At 37.8% G+C, this 21,742-nt stretch overlaps 2 protein-coding genes across 3 annotated transcripts in view; one reads left to right on the top strand and one right to left on the bottom strand.

Annotated features, from left to right (window-relative positions):
* Positions 1-8,435, bottom strand: part of b4galt5 (UDP-Gal:betaGlcNAc beta 1,4- galactosyltransferase, polypeptide 5) — a 24,439-nt gene extending 16,004 nt beyond the window's left edge. The window contains exon 1 of one of the 2 annotated variants that reach the window (XM_058764238.1): positions 8,094-8,435. In XM_058764238.1, coding sequence (XP_058620221.1) covers positions 8,094-8,199 — 106 coding nt within the window. In that variant the 5' untranslated portion in view covers positions 8,200-8,435. The remainder of the gene's footprint in view (positions 1-8,093) is intronic. The other variant, XM_058764239.1, reaches the window with a different exon arrangement.
* A 774-nt stretch (positions 8,436-9,209) lies between these two features.
* slc9a8 (solute carrier family 9 member 8) overlaps positions 9,210-21,742 on the top strand; it is a 46,001-nt gene continuing 33,468 nt past the window's right edge. Inside the window, exons 1-4 of the mRNA XM_058763321.1 lie at positions 9,210-9,529; positions 10,216-10,394; positions 20,029-20,109; positions 21,245-21,303. Of these exons, the coding sequence (XP_058619304.1) occupies positions 9,342-9,529; positions 10,216-10,394; positions 20,029-20,109; positions 21,245-21,303 (507 nt within the window). The 5' untranslated portion in view covers positions 9,210-9,341. The remainder of the gene's footprint in view (positions 9,530-10,215; positions 10,395-20,028; positions 20,110-21,244; positions 21,304-21,742) is intronic.

Here is a 21,742-nt window from a genome sequence, read left to right as displayed (position 1 = left end):
CATTTCAGATTGTACACTACAAGTTTTTAGGTCAGTTTAACCGAAAAATCTCCAGATTGTAGTTTCTATGTACAGTGGTGGCAAAAATGGTTAGAACACCTGACAGATCTGAAAATACTGACCTTTTTTATGCCTCCAAACATGATTTAATTTCATAATGTTCATGAATGCAGATGGTTGCTCTGAGCACAACCAATATCAGATGAAGTGAGTCGTACTGTTCTTATTCACTTTTATCTTTAATATTTAGTAGGTCCACCTTTTGCAGCAAATACAGCAGCACATCTCTTTGGCACAGTGCCAATATATTTCCTGAGAACTTCAACACTAATGTTATCCCATGTTATCTTCTGCCACTCAAGCCAAAGACTTTCCTTTGAATGTACAATAGATCTGTCTAGTTTATTTTCCAACTCGCCCCAAATTTGCTGGATGGGGTTGAGGTCCGGACTTTGAGGGGTCAGTCCATCATTTTCAATGTTCAGCAGATTCCTTCTGTCGCAGGTAGATCCAGCAATAGTTCGTTTTAAGGGTATTGTAATGGCCAGATCAACAAAAACAACTGAAACCTGTTAAATATGGCAAGTGTTCTAACTATTTTGGCCACCACTGTACATTGAAAAAAGTACATTTTAAAGGTAAATAGAATGAATGTGGGATGCGCACAGCTCCATATTTTCATAACTATTTAGAGTGTCTAGTGGGACTTAAAAGAGTAGTTTTACCAACACAATCTCATGGCAGTTTGTAACGATTTTACAGGTGCACTAGAGAGGCAAAAGCAAGACAACTCCCAAAAAGGCAATGGTGGTTCAGGTGTTTTGTTAGGGTCCTTCTCTTTACATGTAGCATGAGGCAGTATCTGCGGCCCAATCACAGATAGTCCACCATACGTGCCATCGCAAGGACGTTTAGTGTGTCTCACAGCACAGTTTCAAGAGCATGGAGGAGATAGCAGGCCGTTACACTAGGAGAGCTGGAAAGGGTTGAGAAAGGCAACAACCCAGCAGCAGGATGGCTATCTGCTCCTTTGTGCAAGGAGGAAAGGGAGGAGCACTGGCATAGCCCTCCAAAATGAGCTCCAGCAGGCGACTGGTGTGCATGTTTCTGACCAAACTCTTAGACACCATGAAGGTGGCATGAGGGCCTGATGTCCTGTAGTAGGACCTGCGCTCACAGCCCAGCATCATGCAGCTCGACTAGCATCTGCCAGAGAACACCAGAGTTGGCATGTTCAACATAAGAGCCACATTCTCTTCACAAATAAGAGCAGGTTCACACTGAACACATGTCACTGATGTGAAAGAGTCTGGAGATGCTGTGGAGACTGTCATCCAGCATGATCGTTTGTGGCAGGGATGTTCTGGGGAGGAATATCCTTGGAGAGTTAGCCTAGTTGCAGTGAGCCTCCAGGCCTCTCAATGAATTACACTATGTGTATTAGTAAAGATTTACAACCTGAACATTTCATTCATCAATATCCAATGTGTAATTGAAGATTTTTTTTTTTTTTATATGTGTGTGTGTGTGTGACCCTGGACCACAAAACCAGTCATAATTCGCTGGGTATATTTGTAGCAATAGCCAATAATACATTGTATGGGTCAAAATTATCCTTTTTTTTAATGCCAAAAATCATTAGGATATTAAGTAAAGATCAAGTTCTGTGAAGATATTTTGTAAATTTCCTACCATAAATATATCAAAACTTTATTTTTGATTGGTAATATGCATTGCTAAGGACTTCATTTATACAGCTTTAAAGGCGATTTTCTCAATATTTTGATTTTTTTGCACCCTCAGATTCCAGATTTTCAAATAGTTGTATCTCAGCCAAATATTGTGCTATCCTAACAAACCATACATCAATGGAAAGATTATTCAGCTTTCAGATTATATATAAATCTCAATTTTGATAAATTTACCCCTATGACTGGTTTTGTGGTCCAGGGTCACATATATATATATATACCCATACATACAGTATATACTGGTCATGAACAGATGATAAGACTGCTGATTACCGTGTCAATGAAACGAGTAAATAGATTAGCTCAGTCATTTTTCACGTGGCTAGAGAAAGGGCTAAGAGGATTACATGTGGTAGTGTTTGGGAAGGTGGCGGCTGCCTCCCCCAGTTGATGTTTAACCAAATTCCATTCTTACTGCGGAATTTAGTGTCACATGACTGTCCTTGGACATTAGATGTTAGCTCTAGTGGGCATGCTTTCAATAAAGGTACAACATGTGGTTAATAACATGCTACGTCTGACAACTGTGAGCATTTGACCAAAAGTAACACAGGATGTGACAGTCAGACTGACAGTATAAGGGTTCAGTCTTTCTAGATTCATCTCCTGTATTACTGCAGAACAAATGACACTGCAAGCATTTGTAATACATATTCATAGAAAAGATATTCACAAATAGCTAATTGTTTAAATAATTTATATCCATGGCCAGTTTGGTTTTCTTTGTCTAACGTGTATCAAACTACAGGCGGGGAAACGGACATTTCCCTACCTATCACAAAATGACATGGTAGATGCTTTTGCCCTTCTTTTCCCATGATCCTCCTTGTTGCGTTTCCATGTGCCCTAATCTTCTGTAAACAAATGGCCATGCAAATACGACACTAACCAGAGACCAGCTGGAATGCCCTTTCTCTAAGCGACTACTTTCCACTGGAGTTCATTGACTTTTACAAAGATAAAACAATGTAGATGTGAGGTTGGTGGGATGCTGCATTATAAACGCCCTCTCACACCACTACATGGAAGGCGTGAATGATTATTTCAGCACATGTTGTTTCTGCACGGCTCCAGGCTGAAGGGTCATTTGTAGCTTTGCAGCATTTGCATGTGTCTCCATGAGTGTTCATTTAAGCAGGTTTTTGGGGAATGTGGCGTCGAACAACCTGCACATAAATGTGCAATGCATGTGGTTACCTATGTGGTCACAAAGCTTGAAAAGGAAAATGGTAAAAGTCACCCATACTTGTTTGCAAAAGTGTTAATCTCTCTTAAATGCATGCATACTCCAAATCTTTTTTCACTTAATATACACTGATAAAATGGAAAACAATTATAACAAAATACGTAGTTACACTGAATCAACTTAATTAAATTACTTAATACCAACAAAACAAATTGTCATGGGTTAAATCAGGTAAAAACTGGTCTTTAAGGTAACAATTTCAGTTCACCACTTTACCGGAGGTCTTCAACTTTGCGCCTAGAGTAGCAGGTCAAACCTGCTCCAACACACCTGCCTATGATTTTCAAGCAGCCTTAAAGACTTTGATTAGCTGGTTCAGATGTGTTGACCCACTCTGCAGTGGGTCTTCGGGGCAGGGTTGTAGGCCAGAATATCATCGAGTCATGAGGTGAGCCTATTTGACTTGGATCAGTAAGCAAGCATTTATAAACCACAAAAAACTCCCCAGCAACACCTTAACATTAGCTATGTTCTCATCGACCTATTTTTATGCACATTTTCAAATCGCATAGAAAAAAAACCACTGGATGGACATGTCAAAACATACAAAAACTTATGCACAAAACTGAGTAGAATAAACTTTTTATTCAATAAGAAAAAATTCACATACACCATGATGGAAACACATTTACCTTATACCTAATACCTTGCATCTTTGGATGGAAATATAGCTATTTACTTAGAAGCCACTCAGAAAACACTGACAAATCCTGTCTTTTGGGTTTAATTTGTCTCAGTTTTTGTCCTGATATTCATACACGATTATAAAGATCTTGACAGATTTTCAAGCCCACCTTTAAATAGTAACCTATGTACATGTATGCTGTGGCTTAGCATGCAACTGTCACGGTGCACACAGCAGGGAGGAACGAGGAACACGGAGACGAGGAGCAACTTCAAAATAATAGACTTTAATGGTGACATCAGGACAGGGCAAGACAAGGCAAGGTTCACACAGACAGGAACACCGGGGAATAACGAGTAGACCAGACGAAAACTAACTAAACAGGCAGGAACTAAATACACATGACAATCACTGATAATAACTAAAACACAGCTGGACAAGACTTAACTAATAATCACACTTAACAAGGACAGGAACAAGACCAAACATGGACACAAGAGGCAGGAACACACGACACACACGACAGAGGACTGACAGCAACATGCTGACGCACAAAATCCCCCAAAACCACAAGTCTGTCAGTCTGAACAACAGGCTTCATGGAAATTATGGTAGATTGCTATTTAGAAAGACCAACACATAACGTGGTGCAAGATCCTGTGCAGTGGAACACGCAAACGTGGTTTGATGAATCACCTTTAAACAACCAGACAAAAGAAGGTCACCATATATTTTGTTAGCTGCTAGACACGAAGAAGAATCGTTTATGGTGTGGATCAGGTGACTGATTTTTTCCAGGGATGTCAAACAACCCTAACCGTTAACTAACGTCCATAAATGTAACCCAGTAATCTGCTTGGTTTAAATGTTTTTCCAGGACCAACAAAGACGTTGACATATCCTACTTGGCATAATCTCATATAGGACCACCATCTCATGGGAGTCATTGGATCTAATCCCGTAGTCATGGATTAGAGACATTGCTCAACAATTTCAACAATGATTTCATGAACATCAGGATTATGTCAGATGTATTCCTCAGTTTCTCCAATCCCCCTTTTTGAACCTGGACTGCACATTCAGGATTGGATTGAAGGCAGAAAGACGGTTCCTCTTCCTCTTCTGTCTTCTGTCTGGTGTTCAGTGGCTTGCTCAGAGGACGAACGGAGGCACCTGGGTTTCCATGGGGTCTGCGTCTATAAATAGGATCTGTGCTCTAGTGAGCTCCAGCAGGATTTCTCTAGGTTTAATTCAATAAACTGCAGCAATCAGACACATCTGTGGCCCACGATCCCTCCCCTGAGCTGCGGCGTGTGTGAAATGAGCAGTAAGTGGTTTACTGAAGGTTTCGGTGACCTACGAACCTAATTCCCTTGACAAGCATTAAATACCCCTCGGGGGTAATAGATCTGCTGCCGTTGTTTCCATGGGGACACGAGACATGTATCTCCATGGTTCCACTGCATTTCTCATTGAGAAAAATATAGAGATACACAGCACTCTTATAGTGTGTCTTTGAGGTCAACTGTATCTACCGTAATTCTGAACATTGTCAAACCGTTTTGATATCCAGAGCGGGTAAAACCTTAGTTGATATAATACTGGTATGTTAGCATGAAATTAAAAATAATCCTATATTTTTCTAAGTGCATGTTATGGATCTTATTGTGAACTGTTCATTTTTCAATAATCCATTCCATTTGAATGTACTGTATGTCACAATACAGAAGAAAAGATATGTCACTATAACATATGTCCTTTAATTAATTTTAACTAACAATTAAAAATCAGCATGTCTATGCAAAGCTTTTGTCTGCAATTTGAGCTGTCATCATTTGGGGTCTTTTCTCAGCAAATATTAATAAAAATGCTATCTTGAGAGCAAATATAATATCAATTTATATAGCCTAATACAATTTAAAGATATTCCACCTAATTGGCTTCATAAAATAAAACACTTGATAACACTTCATTTTAAGGTGTACTTGTTATACGTTACATTATAATAACAATAAATTGCAAGAAACCCTAAAACAAACCATAATCCTAACCCTAATCATATAGTAAGTGCATGTAGTTAATTAATATCATTTAGAAGCCTACTTAAATGTAGAATTATACAAGGACACCTTAAAATAAAGTGTAACCTAAAAAAAAAAAAAATTATTATTATTTTGAACAATGTTTCTTTAAAATGCACTAAAGGTACTGTATTTGAAAACATTCAAAGTGCATTATCCTTTGACTTTCAGAGGATTTTGGAACTGACCTAGGTAATAAACACGATGGTCTCAAATTTGGGAAATTTGTTAATTATTTTTGAGTTTGATGATGTAAAAATGTTACCTGCTTTTCTTGAAACGTACAATGTGTATAACAGTCAACAAGAGTCTCACTGAAGTTTATAGCTCATTCAAATCTGGAGATTTGTGTTACCAAATTAAGTCCTTAAAAGGCTAGTTCATCCAAAAATGAAAATGTCATTCCAAAAAGACTTTCCTTCATCTTTAGAACACAAATGAAGCTATTTTTAATATTCTCATAATTTTGTCCATTCATTGAAAGTCCAGACAACCAACATTTTCAAAAGTTCAAAAAGACATCAAAAAAGTAACCCGTATTGATCAGAGCTGTTGAACATGATCGTTTTATACGTATACATATTGATCAACACATAGAGCATATCAAATGTGACGAACTGAAGCTCAATCGTACTTGCCAGAGGTCTGAGAACCAGTGAGGTTCACATTCATAAGCGTTTCCAAGAATCAGTAAAGACTGTTCTCATGTGACACAGAGGTATAGTTAAGCTTGTGTTTACAATATAGTTGATGTTCATGTATGTATGTTGATAATATGATGATGAGAGAATACTAAAAATGTTCTTATTTGTGTTCCATAGACTAATAGTCTCCAGTGCCAAAGCCGATAACATGCCCCACAATTAGAAACTCTAGGGACTTGACATTTCCTGTGTTTCCCCGCAAGTGTTTAAACAAAGACGTCTTCCAGAAGAGTCCATTCCCGTTTTACTCCCTTCACATGTCAATCACCTCCCTCTGGGACAAACGCAACTTCATTCATTATTAACATACTAGAATTACTGATCCTTGTTCTTCTTTTAAACATGGGGAACTCCCATGGCAGAAGGAAGCAGAAATGGTTTTTAAAGTCAAGTCACCTTTATTTATATAGCGCTTTTAACAATACAGATTGTGTCAAAGCACTTAACAGTATCAAATTGGAGGATAGAGTGTCAGTAATGTATAATGATAAGATTAAACACTCAATTTTCAGTTAAAGGCATTTCATTATTGAATTCAGAGATGTCATTGTCTAGCTCAGCTTAGTTTAAATAGTATCTGTGCAATCAAATCGGCGATAATCGCTAGAAATTAAGTGTCTTCATGTTTTCATTAATAATTAAACCAATTTAGCAATAAACTGGGACAAAAAAAACGTCAAGAAAATAAAAATCACGGAAGGAAACATGTTCGCAAGGCGGCACACAGAAATAAAACACACTTGACCACACCAGGTTCCTCTCTAAAGGTGCAACACTTCACCTGTTTTGACACATCCTCAACATTGCAATGCCTCTAATTTTATTCCAATGTTCAGTATATAGGCTACTTATTGTTTTATATTCTCACTCACGTTTTTTGCCGTTTATTTCAACCTAATTTAGCTACTATATAGCTAGATAGCCTACGCCTAGGGTAAGTCATGGTAACATAAGTTATGTTTCATGTCAGTTATGCATATTAGCAAATAACCTTGATGTAGGCAAACACTTTTTAATTCAATGTTAATGTCAATCGGAATTTAGAAATCCTTCTGTAACCTGTATTAAAATCCACGTTTGAACAGTTCTTAGCAACGGCAGCATGTCCTAATAAAATATTGATGACCGAAGCGGTCGTAGACTGGAGTTTCGCTGCCGGGAAGACGCGTCTTTGGGGCGGGATTTGAGCAAAAACTGCGCGCTGTGGCGAAACGAAAGCTCCCGGAAAGGCCGAAGATATCCTAATATCAGCACAATTTGTAATGTCATTGGAACACTATCTATCAACAAAGTTAAACAGTCAAAAAAATGAAAGCGCAATTCAGTCAGATAGGGCTCGTTTATGCTTTTTGCCTGGAGATATGAAGTGTTCTCTAGAAATGGAGGTCTTCATATACAGGACATCTTCATGCATGCTGACCACAGTAAGCGACATGGACATGATGGGAAGTCTGACAGAATGTGCTCTCCAAACACAAACAACCAATCACGGGTCCTATATTATGTAATACGATATACATGACAAATTAAAAACAATGATTGGCAATCAATATACGATCATCATCAACTAACAGACTATATCAAACAGACCAGCCTAAACAACCAGACTACAGATGTCACCCACATGTAGGCTATTCAGAATAGATGTGATTCATTCTTATCAAACTAAATGTTTCAGTGCCTTACCTATGCCAGGAGCTGAATAGATGAAGTACAGCGCAGAAGTGGAGAGCGAGAATAGAAATAAAAGCCCGAGAAATGACCTTCTCCGAAATCTCATTTGTATCGGCATTATACAGAGAGACGCAGATATTCTTCTATATGTAGGCTATATGTGTCCGGTTAATAGCCGCAGATGGAGAGTCCGAGCGCGGACACGCTGATCAGGTCCGATCCCGAAATTTCCAATCTAGAAGGTTCACTTGTCCTAGTGGAGTCTCATCATCTTCATCCCGTGTGTCACACGCGCGCGCACACACTCAGGCACTCATACACACACCCTCCTGCGCGCTGCTAATGAATGGAAGCGCATGGGACTCTGCGTTACGCACATACCAGGGCAATGTTCTAGGGACCGTCTGCAAAGGAGGGACTGTGTGAAAATTACTATGCATGACTTTACTTGATTACGTAACGCTGCATGCACGGTCCAGTTTTCCCGGAGAGGCTGTGAAACAGACAGGTAGCCCACAGTATAAAGGCGCATACTGATCGCCGAGGGGAAATTGACTGGCTCCATTAATGCATCTGCATATTATTTAGAGTAGGAGCTCAAGACCTTAAAATTCAAATGAGCAATTATTCCATCTGTGCTGGTGGATATTGAGGTTCAAAACACATGAAATAATAAACTTGAATAGAATACAATGTGTTGTACTGCAAACTAGGTCGAGTGTGAGATCCAGTGCTGCACCCGCACAGAATCTCACAATCATGTAGCCTATGTGTAAACATGAATGGCATTGCTCATCTTATGCAGACAAGACGTCAAATAAGTAATTTATCTAAGCTGACAGGCTGTGTTTTCACCAGGATGTCATTCCAAATTAATGCATCACAGCATTGCGCATTGTAGACACGCCCACCTTATTTAAACTACAACTCCCAGCAACCATCACTCAGTCAGCACGCCCGTTTTTAAACTGCAAGTTGCTTCTCTACAACGATAATGCATACATTTTGTGGATACTATAAGTAACTAAATATGTTTGTAAATATCAAAACACGATATCTACGTTTTATGCCATTACTTCGGCTTAAAACTTCCCGAAGGGAGAACTACAAATCCGCATCTCCCAGCAACTACAACTCCCAGGATTTCCGGGTGTGTAATGATGACGACGAATTTACTCTGCGAAATATGGATTGTGGCGACATGAGTTTGTTTTGCGATTTTTTCCCTGTGTTTAATGATTATTTGTGTTTGTGAGCACGATGAGTTTCAGTAATCGCGCTGCTGTAATCGCCGTGTTATTAATTATACTGACGGCTGATCTCGGGCGGTTTGCGGCAGCAGATGATCAGACACACAGTAAAAACTATGAAGAATCTGACAATAATAAAGCTGTCGGTGATTTACAAGATCAGAATACTGCTGATGGGCACGGAGAACAGCTGATCAGGTATTATTTTATCACATAGCGTCAGTTTGCTTGCAGTTTAACAGCAGAAAGAGTGAGTGAGTGATTGACAGCTGTGATGTGGCGCATATTCAATGTTAATCATCACTATTACAATTATCCAACAACAGATATCTTAGTCTTCTGTGTTGTTCTTCCCCCCGGCACATTAATATAGTAACGACCCTGTATCATGGTATAAATCAAAGTACCATGGTACCTGATACCATCTCTGTACCACCATACAGCCATTATACATATATTTACAGTTATAGGCCTAAATGTTATGGTGTATAAATGTGATGATTCTTCTGTCTGTCTGCTACTTAATGATATCTATCTATCTATCTATCTATCTATCTATCTATCTATCTATCTATCTATCCATCTATCCATCTATCTATCTGTCTATCTATCTGTCTATCTATATGTTACTTGATCTAGATAATTTAGCATTTAGAAAGTCTGTCTGTCTAAATTAGTTCACAGTCGTGATATGAATGATTAATGTTTTCGTAGGATAAAGTGGGACACTTTTATCATAGAGATGTACCTTAAGAGATGTATCATCTTCATCTTTTAATGTAAATGAATGATATACGTATATTACATTTCAAAAGTGATTGCATAAGCTAGTCAAATGTAATACTATTTGATGTAATACCATATCAAATGTATTCCTCCGACAGGTTAAATGACACGGAGAGCTCCAGCAATGACACTGTTCAGTCCACCACACCTGTGCCCAAGCCCCCGACCCCCGAGCCTCCTAAAAACGAGCCCATCCTGCCGGTGCAGACGGGCGTCAAGGCCCAGGAGGAGGAGCAGTCCAGCGGGATGAGCATCTTCTTCAGCCTGCTGGTCATTGGTGGGTAGAACCGGTTGTTTTAAAGTTAGAACTGTGACACTGACAATGTGTTGCTCTTATTTCTTTTAAAAAATGAAGTTATGATTTTTATTGCATCAGAATATTAAGCATTTCTCCAGAGTGTAGCTGCATTTCCTTAGTGTTCATTGTATGTCTATGAGACTGTTAAATGCTTAGTTACTAAGTTGACTGTTAAAGCATGACGTGCTTTCATTCAGACACAATCAGTGATTTAAGCTATTATGTTGGGTGATGATGGGGTCTGACACGCAGCTGGTGTTTGAGTTCATTATAAACGTGTGTAGTGGACTTGAGGTCTGGGCTTTGGGCAGGGCAGTCATGTTCTTGTCCACCAGACTCAGTAAAACATTTCTATACAATGGTATTGTCATGCTTGGATAGAAAATGGCATATTTATCTTTGCCATTATTTAGACTAAGAGGTCAGGTTTAGTAGAGTGCTACTTCCTCGTGCAATTATCAGACTTGGCCACCCATTTATCAACATCCATATGTCTAGCCTTGGTAAACAGTGCTTTTGAGGGCTTTTTTGAGAGTAGTTTGGATGATGGGAATGTAGTCAAGTCAAGTCTAGCGCTTTTTACAATGCAGATTGTGCCAAAGCAGCTTTAGAGTATTAAACAGGGAAATAGTGTGTCGAAATAGTGTGCCATTCTCCTCTGGCCAGACAAAACCAGCAGTTTAATTCTAGGCTGCAGCAAAGTCAGATTGTGCAGAGGACTCATCTGGTTCCTGTGGTCTTGTCCTGGTCCTGTTGAATATAATGGCAGAAAGGTCCAAAATTAACTTTTTAACACCTCTGCCTAAATAATTCACCAGCAATGAAATATTTCTTAAAGAGATAGTTTACCCCGAAATGAAATTTGTCCATGAAACTGTATTTAACATTCATCAGATATATACACTACTTTTAAAAGGTTTGATGTCGTTCATTCATGTATGTATGTATTGTATATGTATTTATTTATTTACAAGGATACAAAACAAAATGTTTCAAATAGATGCTGTTCTTTTGAATTTTCTATTCTAAGAATCCTGGGGTAATATTACCTTTTTCATAAAAACATGAAGCAGCACAACTCTTTCCAACACTGATTATAAATCAGCATATTAGAATGATTTCTGAAGGATCATGTGACACTGAAGACTGGAGTAATGATGCCGAAAATTCAGCTTTTACATCATTGGAATCAATGACATATAGACAAACATATAAATAAATTCAAACAGGACACTAATAATGCCAAATAAATGCAGTCTTGGTGAGCAGAAGGGACTTTCAAAAACACTTACAAAATCTTACTGACCCCAAAAAAAGGTAATGTGTGTCTTGGCCCTGGTGACAGTAGACAGTATTATTATAATTTTTTTTTCTCCCTTGGATATTAGTGACAAACAACACATGCAATTTGTCATGTATGATAGCTAGTGCTAATGGACTTTGAATGCTGATGTATATATAGATATCTATACTAATATGTTAGTATAGATCTCTGTGGATTAATCGGCCTGGCTGTAGGGCTGGGTGGTATATCGGGTTTGTACGATATATTGATACATTTTTTTATAAGCGATACGATATGAAGCAATACCGTTAATATTGATATACAGTAGTTTGATACGAGCGCATCTGAAAAATATCTAGGGAGGACTGAACTGCTGTGGAGAAAGTGCATAATACAATTTGTTCTAAACATGTGACAAGCTTTATACGAAGGGCTTTAAAAAACTCGTAAGATATAGTAGCCTATAGTTTATAGTTACAGTTTAAAGCAGCTTGCGCCGTCAGGCTGTGTGTGAGGCTGACAGAGATGCTACTCAAGCTGTTTAACGTGTTTGAGATGTGCTGTTTTCCTAAATGCATAACTTACATTTCACAGGTATATTATTCATCTGTAAATGGTAGAAAGCCATGGAAATATTTCCATTTTGCTGTCAGAAGTGCATGAGCGCAATAACTCTGACTAAAATATACATTTTGCTGAAATATTTGTAGTTGGACAATATATGTGACGCATGTATAATTTTAAACCTACAACTGAGTGTATTTGTATGATAGCACTAACTGTAAACTGACTGTAATGGGGTAATCAAAATAGCCTTTTTACTCAATTAGTCTGTGCTTTTTTTTATTTTAATTTTTAGTTTAGTAAATTTAACTTCTGCTTTAAAAGCATTTATTTTTGTTTTTAGATTGCAATGTTACAATGTTAGAATGTAATGTGATTTTAACCCTTTTTTGCACATAATATATGCCTACATGCTTACATTCACTTTATTTGTTTAATCCAAATACAAAATACCGAGATATATACCGTATACCGCAAATCAGCCTAAAAATACCAAGATATGAATTTTTGCTCATATAGCCCAGCCCTACCTGGCCAAAATATACGTCATATATGACATATAGTCAAACATAAAAATATATTCAAACAACTGCTGTCAAACAATTAATCGCATCCAAAATAAAAGTTTTTGTTTTTGTTGTACAATAAAACTAAAAATATAACAAAATAACTAAAAATATAATAAAATACCTAACTACATAATACTATTATTGTTAGAAATTGCAACAAAATAAAAAATATAAATATAAACTTTTGAACTGTGGGTTTCGTCTGGTCAGAGGAGAACTGACCCCCGACTGAGTCTGGTTTCTCCCAAGGTTTTTTTCTCCATTCTGTCTCGGAGGGAGTTTTGGTTCCTTGCCGCTGTCGCCTCTGGCTTGCTCAGTTGGGGACACTTAATTTCTAGCGATTATCGTCGATTTGATTGCACAGATACTATTTAAACTAAACTGAGCTAGACAATGACATCTCTGAATTCAATAATGAAATGCCTTTAACTGAAAATTGAGTGTATAATCTTATTACTGACACTCTGTCCTCTAATTTGAGAAAAAGCGTTATATAAATAAAGGTGACTTGACTTGTTTACATAATATGTCTGTGTACTGTGTATATTTATGTATAAATACACACACATGCATGTATACATTTAAGAAAAATATGTTATGTTTATATATTAAATATATTTACAGTGAGGAAAATAAGTATTTGAACACCCTGCTATTTTGCAAGTTCTCCCACTTAGAAATCATGGAGGGGTCTGAAATTGTCATCGTAGGTGCATGTCCACTGTGAGAGACATAATCTAAAAAAAAAAATCCAGAAATCACAATGTATGATTTTTTACCTATTTATTTGTATGATACAGCTGCAAATAAGTATTTGAACACCTGTCTATCAGCTAGAATTCTGACCCTCAAAGACCTGTTAGTCTGCCATTAAAATGTCCACCTCCACTCCATTTATTATCCTAAATTAGATGCACCTGTTTGAGGTCGTTAGCTGCATAAAGACACCTGTCCACCCCATACAATCAGTAAGAATCCAACTACTAACATGGCCAAGCCCAAAGAGCTGTCCAAAGACACTAGAGACAAAATTGTACACCTCCACAAGGCTGGAAAGGGCTACGGGAAATTGCCAAGCAGCTTGGTGAAAAAGGTCCACTGTTGGAGCAATCATTAGAAAATGGAAGAAGCTAAACATGACTGTCAATCTCCCTCGGACTGGGGCTCCATGCAAGATCTCACCTCGTGGGGTCTCAATGATCCTAAGAAAGGTGAGAAATCAGCCCAGAACTACACGGGAGGAGCTGGTCAATGACCTGAAAAGAGCTGGGACCACCGCTTCCAAGGTTACTGTTGGTAATACACTAAGACGTCATGGTTTGAAATCATGCATGGCACGGAAGGTTACCCTGCTTAAACCAGCACATGTCCAGCCCGACTTAAGTTTGCCAATGACCATTTGGATGATCCAGAGGAGTCATGGGAGAAAGTCATGTGGTCAGATGAGACCAAAATAGAACTTTTGGTCATAATTCCACTAAACGTGTTTGGAGGAAGAAGAATGATGAGTACCATCCCAAGAACACCATCCCTACTGTGAAGCATGGGGTGGTAGCATCATGCTTTGGGGTGTTTTTCTGCACATGGGACAGGGCGACTGCACTGTATTAAGGAGAGGATGACCGGGGCCATGTATTGCGAGATTTTGGGGAACAACCTCCTTCCCTCAGTTAGAGCATTGAAGATGGGTCGAGGCTGGGTCTTCCAACATGACAATGACCAAGCACACAGCCAGGATAACCAAGGAGTGGCTCTGTAAGAAGCATATCAAGGTTCTGGCGTGGCCTAGCCAGTCTCCAGACCTAAACCCAATAGAGAATCTTTGGAGGAGCTCAAACTCCGTGTCTCTCAGCGACAGGCCAGAAACCTGACTGATCTAGAGAAGATCTGTGGAGGAGTGGGCCAAAATCCCTCCTGCTGTGTGTGCAAACCTGGTGAAAAACTACAGGAAACGTTTGACCTCTGTAATTGCAAACAAAGGCTACTGTACCAAATATTAACATTGATTTTCTCAGGTGTTCAAATACTTATTTGCAGCTGTATCATACAAATAAATAGTTAAAAAAATCATACATTGTGATTTCTGGATTTTTTTTTTTAGATTATGTCTCTCACAGTGGGCATGCACCTACGATGACAATTTCAGACCCCTCCATGATTTCTAAGTGGGAGAACTTGCAAAATAGCAGGGTGTTCAAATACTTATTTTCCTCACTGTATATATGATGTAATTTATATGAATATAAATATACACGTAAATAGTTTCAAAATATATGCTGTATGTGTATATTTAATATATATATAATAAATATACACAATGCACACACGCATTGCCAGGGTTATGTGTAGTTTTTGTCTTATTTTCATTGTGTTTTCAGTTGGCCTGTTCCCCTGTGACCTAGTTTCCCTTAGTTACCCTTAACTGGTCTTACTGTTCCTGTCCTCATTATAGTTCAGAAGTTTCCACTTGTGTTTATTAATCATCTCGTCAGTTCCTTCGTTTGCTCCATTACTTAAACCCAGTGTTTCTCAGTGCCTGACGTCCGGTGCTATATGTCCTTTTGTTCTCAGTGTTGGTGCTACATGTATTCCCTTGGATGTTAATTAAAGACTGTTTGTTTGAAGTTAACTCTACGTTTTCTCGCTCCATGCAGTAGCAGGTAACCATGACACACATACAGGTGCATCTCAATAAATTAGAATGTCGTGGAAAAGTTAATTTATTTCAGTAATTCAACTCAACTTGTGAAACTCGTGTATTAAATAAGTTCAGTGCACACAGACTGAAGTAGTTTAAGTCTTTGGTTCTTTTAATTGTGATGATTTTGGCTCATTTTAACAAAATCCCACCAATTCACTATCTCAACAAATTAGAATATGGTGACATGCCAATCAGCTAATCAACTCAAAACACCTGCAAAGGTTTCCTGAGCCTTCAAAATGGTCTCTCAGTTTGGTTCACTAGGCTACACAATCATGGGGAAGACTGCTGATCTGACAGTTGTCCAGAAGACAATCATTGACACCCTTCACAAGGAGGGTAAGCCACAAACATTCATTGCCAAAGAAGCTGGCTGTTCACAGAGTGCTGTATCCAAGCATGTTAACAGAAAGTTGAGTGGAAGGAAAAGTGTGGAAGAAAAGATGCACAACCAACCGAGAGAACCGCAGCCTTATGAGGATTGTCAAGCAAAATCGATTCAAGAATGTGGGTGAACTTCACAAGGAATGGACTGAGGCTGGGGTCAAGGCATCAAGAGCCACCACACACAGACGTGTCAAGAAATTTGGCTACAGTTGTCGATTCCTCTTGTTAAGCCACTCCTGAACCACAAACAACGTCAGCGGCGTCTTACCTGGGCTAAGCAGAAGAAGAACTGGACTGTTGCCCAGTGGTCCAAAGTCCTCTTTTCAGATGAGAGCAAGTTTTGTATTTCATTTGGAAACCAAGGTCCTAGAGTCTGGAGGAAGGGTGGAGAAGCTCATAGCCCAAGTTGCTTGAAGTCCAGTGTTAAGTTTCCACAGTCTGTGATGATTTGGGGTGCAATGTCATCTGCTGGTGTTGGTCCATTGTGTTTTTTGAAAACCAAAGTCACTGCACCCGTTTACCAAGAAATTTTGGAGCACTTCATGCTTCCTTCTGCTGACCAGCTTTTTAAAGATGCTGATTTCATTTTCCAGCAGGATTTGGCACCTGCCCACACTGCCAAAAGCACCAAAAGTTGGTTAAATGACCATGGTGTTGGTGTGCTTGACTGGCCAGCAAACTCTCCTGACCTGAACCCCATAGAGAATCTGAGTCAAGAGGAAAATGAGAAACAAGAGACCAAAAAATGCAGATGAGCTGAAGGCCACTGTCAAAGAAACCTGGGCTTCCACACCACCTCAGCAGTGCCACAAACTGATCACCTCCATGCCACGCCGAATTGAGGCAGTAATTAAAGCAAAAGGAGCCCCTACCAAGTATTGAGTGCATATACAGTAAATGAACATACTTTCCAGAAGGCCAACAATTCACTAAAAATGTTTTTTTTTTATTGGTCTTCTGAAGTATTATAATTTGTTGATTGGGTTTTTGTTAAATGTGAGCCAAAATCATCACAATTAAAAGAACCAAAGACTTAAACTACTTCAGTCTGTGTGCATTGAATTTATTTAATACACGAGTTTCACAATTTGAGTTGAATTACTGAAATAAATTTTCCACAACATTCTAATTTATTGAGATGCACCTGTATTATGTAAACACAAACATTTATTTTGGATGCGATTAATCGCAATTAATCGTTTGACAGCACTAATTCAAACATCACATTAACAATGTCAAATAAATGCAGTCTTGGTGAGCAGAAGAGTCTTTCAAAAACATGTAGAAAACCTTACTGACCCCAAAAAAAAAACCTGGTGAGAGTAAACATTAGTTTTTTTTGTTTTTTTCTCCTTGCATATTAGTGAAAAACAAGGCAACAACAGAAATTTGTCACTTGAAGCATCATGTATGATAGCTAGTGCTAAAGAATGCTGAATACTGATGTATACGTAGAACAATATGTTGTAGTTCTCTATAGATTAATCGGCCTGCCCGATATGTAAGTCTCGATCAACTAGAAAAAGGCACAAAATCAGCTGAAATTCCTCTCCAGCTCATTGTCTCTTATTTATTTTGAGTCATTTTCTTGATTTTAATAAGATGGTTGGTGACTCAGACCGTATTTCTCATGGCTGAGGCTTTGTTTTGTGTATCCGACACCACTGAGCCAGTGACGTCACGGTGAAACTGTTTCTCGTGAGGTTTCAGGTTACGTGTTGATGTTTTGGGATCGGCCCTTGGCAGTGATGTCATCTGTCCGCGCCGATGCCATGTGTGCTTGTGTTTGGTGCATTGTCTGTATTGTTTGGCGTGTGGTGAGCTCCACTCCTCCTGAGTGTACTCTTACACACTGACAGGCTCAACATGTGTGTTTGTGAATTTGTTCGTAATGTCTTGGATACTAGATGTTTAATCTAAGCTGAAATGTAATTATAAACCTGCACTAAACACATTATATCACTATGGGTTACTGTGACACAGCAATCACAATTCACCTGATGTAACACATCTCTTTATACCTGACTAGACCTTTTATGTTTTAGAGAATGTAGACATATGATATTGCATATTGAATAATGATGTTTATTTGTTGTTTATTATTTACCGATTTTTTTTATTTTTTTTTTAATGATTTTAAACACAAAATGTCTGATTAAAAAGAGACGAAAGAGTTGATGCTGAAGGAAGAAGCACATATACAAACATGCAAATAAACAAATAACAGCATAAAAACAAAAATAACATAAAAATGTAAACTTTATTACCCATATAATACTGTTCAAAAGTCGGTGGTCAGAAAGATTTATAAAAATGTTTTTGAAAGAAGTCCCTTATGCTCACCAAGGTTGCATTTGTTTGGTAAAAAATACAGTAAAACCTATAAAATATTACTACAATTTAAAATAACTTTTCTATTTGAATATATTTTAAAGTGTAATTTATTCCTGTGATGTAAAGCTGAATTTTCAGCATCATTACTCCAGTCTTTAGTGTCACATGATCAGTGTTGGGCAGTTACTAGTTACTGTAATAATATTACTTTTTGCAGTAACTAGTAGTGTAACTAATTACTAATAAGATTTCAGTAATAATATTACAGTTACTTTCCATAAAACAGCTTCGTTACTTAGTTACTTTTGATGCCTCAACCCCGCTGATTTAAAATCTAACAATCAAATAATTCCTAGATTTATTTTCATAATTTTCATGACTCACACATGCATGTGATGTCCCCGGTGCAGCAGGCAAGCTTGGAATATGGAAAGATATTTCCATAAGACATTCAGCAGATAGAAATATTGCATTATATTGATTTTGTCAGGAGAAAATATGATCTGAACATGTGATCTGTAAGTTGTGGCTGATTTTGGGCCGGTTTCTCCCCTTCCGACAATCCTAGGTAATGTCCCGATTATCTTGGTGGTTCTAAAGATTATCTTATCAGATTTTTCTGTGGTGTGAGGTGTGTTAAGAGTGACTGAATCTGCTCGGAAGAACATCGGAGGCGCCCCGATCACGAATCGTAAATATTCATGTGTGGGGGGAACCCCGAGGACAAACGCGCGTATGATCTGCAGATTATCACGTGAAACGAAACAATATCCAATCAGAAAGGGAGCTGACAGAAGATGGAAGCATAACAAACGCGTCATTTCGCAGCACAAAAGGATTTGGACACTATCATCACAATTTCTTCCTGCCATTACCAAAAACTGGGACTTTAAAGCCAATTAAAAAAAAAAAATGCAATTAAAAAATAAAAAATAGTTTATTCTCAAGTCTCCAGAGATTTTGAGAGATTTCCCGTGTTCACAGTCGGGACTCTAGTTGAAAATCTGTTGGTGTTTGGTGTGTCTTTGTCACATCGCAGCACACCACACACACTATAGGAGCAAAACGGTTAAAGCTAGGATTTTTTTTTGTGCTCATGTTTGTGGCATTACATCCCACCCACATCCCTCTTTTCAGATCAGCATGTGGTACATTATATTACTATAATAAAAAATATTACAACCTCTTCTGTGGGGCGTGAAGGAAAAGTAATGTAACTAGTAGTGTAACTAATTACTGTTGCCAGAAAGTAATAAGTAAAGTAACAATATTACTTTTGAAAGGAGTAACTAGTAATGAGTAATATATTACATTCTTTGAGTAACCAGCCCAACACTGCTCATGATCCTTCAGAAATCATTCTAATATTCTGATTTGATGCTCATTATTATCAGTGAAAACAGCTGTGCTGTTAAATATTTGTGTAGAAACGATGATACATTTATTTCTTTAATGAATAGAAAGTTCAAAAGTAGAGCACTGTTATGAAATAGAAATCTTTTATATTATAGAAACCTTTACTTTTATACATATTATTATTATTTTTTTTAGCAGTCACCTTTTTTAAGCCACCTTTGATGTGACTTGAAAAACAGAAAAACAAAAATTATTTATTTTCTGACTTTGGTGCTGATACCCAGATATTACAGTGTTATTGCAGTAAGTATAATTGTGGTAACCATTTTTATAGGAAACTATGCCTAAGGTTGTTGTCAATGTTGTACATGTATGTGTGTGTGTGTGTATATATTTATATTTGTTTTATTTTCTCAGGTATTTGTATTGTATTGGTGCACCTGCTGATCAAATTCAAGCTCCACTTTTTGCCTGAGAGTGTGGCTGTGGTTTCTCTGGGTAAGTGATATATTTTTTTGATCTCATTCTCTAAACTTTTAAACTTTTATCTCACAGTTGCTCTTGAAACTGTTCCATTCAGTGCTGGCCGAAGCCTTTGAGTCTGTCATAATGATAAAAACAGAAGTTCGTCACAAAACAGCATGTGTTCCTGTTGCATATGACTAAGTGATGTGTTTTTGAAATGAGATCACTCTGTTTTAAGAGCAATCAATTAACTAATCAATAATGAATAGACATAAGATACAGAGAGGACAAAACAGGGAAGGGATGAATTGATCAGAAGCGCACACACATATTCCATTCATGTGAAGCAGTAAAGTTAGTCAATTATTACTGAGAATAAGCTGTCATCAGGTGAAGAGTAGGTGTGTTTGTAACTGTTTATGCCGACCTGTTTTGTTTCACAGTGTTGTGAAACACAAATGCAGTTCCTCTAAGATTGTGTGGATTAATCACTTCCTCTTAGTGTGCATGCAAGCCTATAAAAGATATGTCACACTTTGGTAACACTTCAGAATAGGGAACACTTATTAACCATTAACTACTTTTCCTCAATAAATTACTAATTTGCTGCTTATTAATAGTTAGTGCGGTAGTTGTTAAGTTTAGGTATTGGGTAGGATTAGGGATGTAGAATAAGGCATTAATATGTGCTTAATTACTACTAATAAATGGCCAGTATTTTATTAATATGCACGCTAATTAGCAACTAGATAAGAGACCCTAAAATAAAGTGTTACCCACACTTTAGTTTGACGGATCAATTCTCTCGGTTAACTAACTATTAACTGTGACTTTTGCCTCAATAAACCCCTAATTTACTGCTTATTAATAGTTAGTAAGGTAGTTGTGAAGTTTGGGTGGGTTAAGGGATATGATCATGCAGAATAAAACATTAAAAATGGAGCTACTCTACTTTTCTATTAAAAACAAACAAACAAGAAACACTGAGACATTTCTCAAAATATTTTCTTTTATGCATCACAGAAGAACGATTTCTCTTTATATGTTTGTCACAAACTACAAAATATTGTTCCTCTTGGTTCATCCAACCTGTTCTTTTGCTAATAATCCATAAAGCAGCTAAATGACTTCTTCAGAGGGTAGTTGGTATCTGGCTTTTGTTTTTCAGGGATTCTGATGGGAGCGTTCATCAAGATCATCGAGTCGCAGCATTTGGCCAACTGGAAGGTATTCAATTCAAGTTTATTTGTATAGCGCTTTTCACGATACCAATCGTTGCAAATCAGCTTTACAGAAAATATTAAGTTTCTACATTATATTTAGGAGTAGGTTATTAGTGGTGACTATGGCAGAAATGTACAGTAAAAATCACGCAGTTAGTTACAAATGACATGTAATCAAACAGATGGTGAACACTATTAACTGCAGTGATTATATGTTGCGATTAAGCAAAATTTGGTAGTTTTGTATGTTGTCTGGGGGTTGGCATCATCTCTTCTCAGGTGTTCGGTCATCTCAGATCTTCGTAAGAGCTGGATCCGGATTGAAGCTTGCGTAATTCCTAGTTCAAGTCCCGTGACAGAAACAGAGAAACAAATAGAGAGCAATTAGCGTAGCTGCTGTTCCAACCAAGCGAAAGAATGAAAATGTGCATTTGATCAGATAT

This window comes from Onychostoma macrolepis, chromosome 23 (assembly GCF_012432095.1).
Source record: "Onychostoma macrolepis isolate SWU-2019 chromosome 23, ASM1243209v1, whole genome shotgun sequence".
Taxonomy (NCBI): domain Eukaryota; kingdom Metazoa; phylum Chordata; class Actinopteri; order Cypriniformes; family Cyprinidae; genus Onychostoma; species Onychostoma macrolepis.
This window is presented reverse-complemented; position numbering and strand designations above follow the sequence as displayed.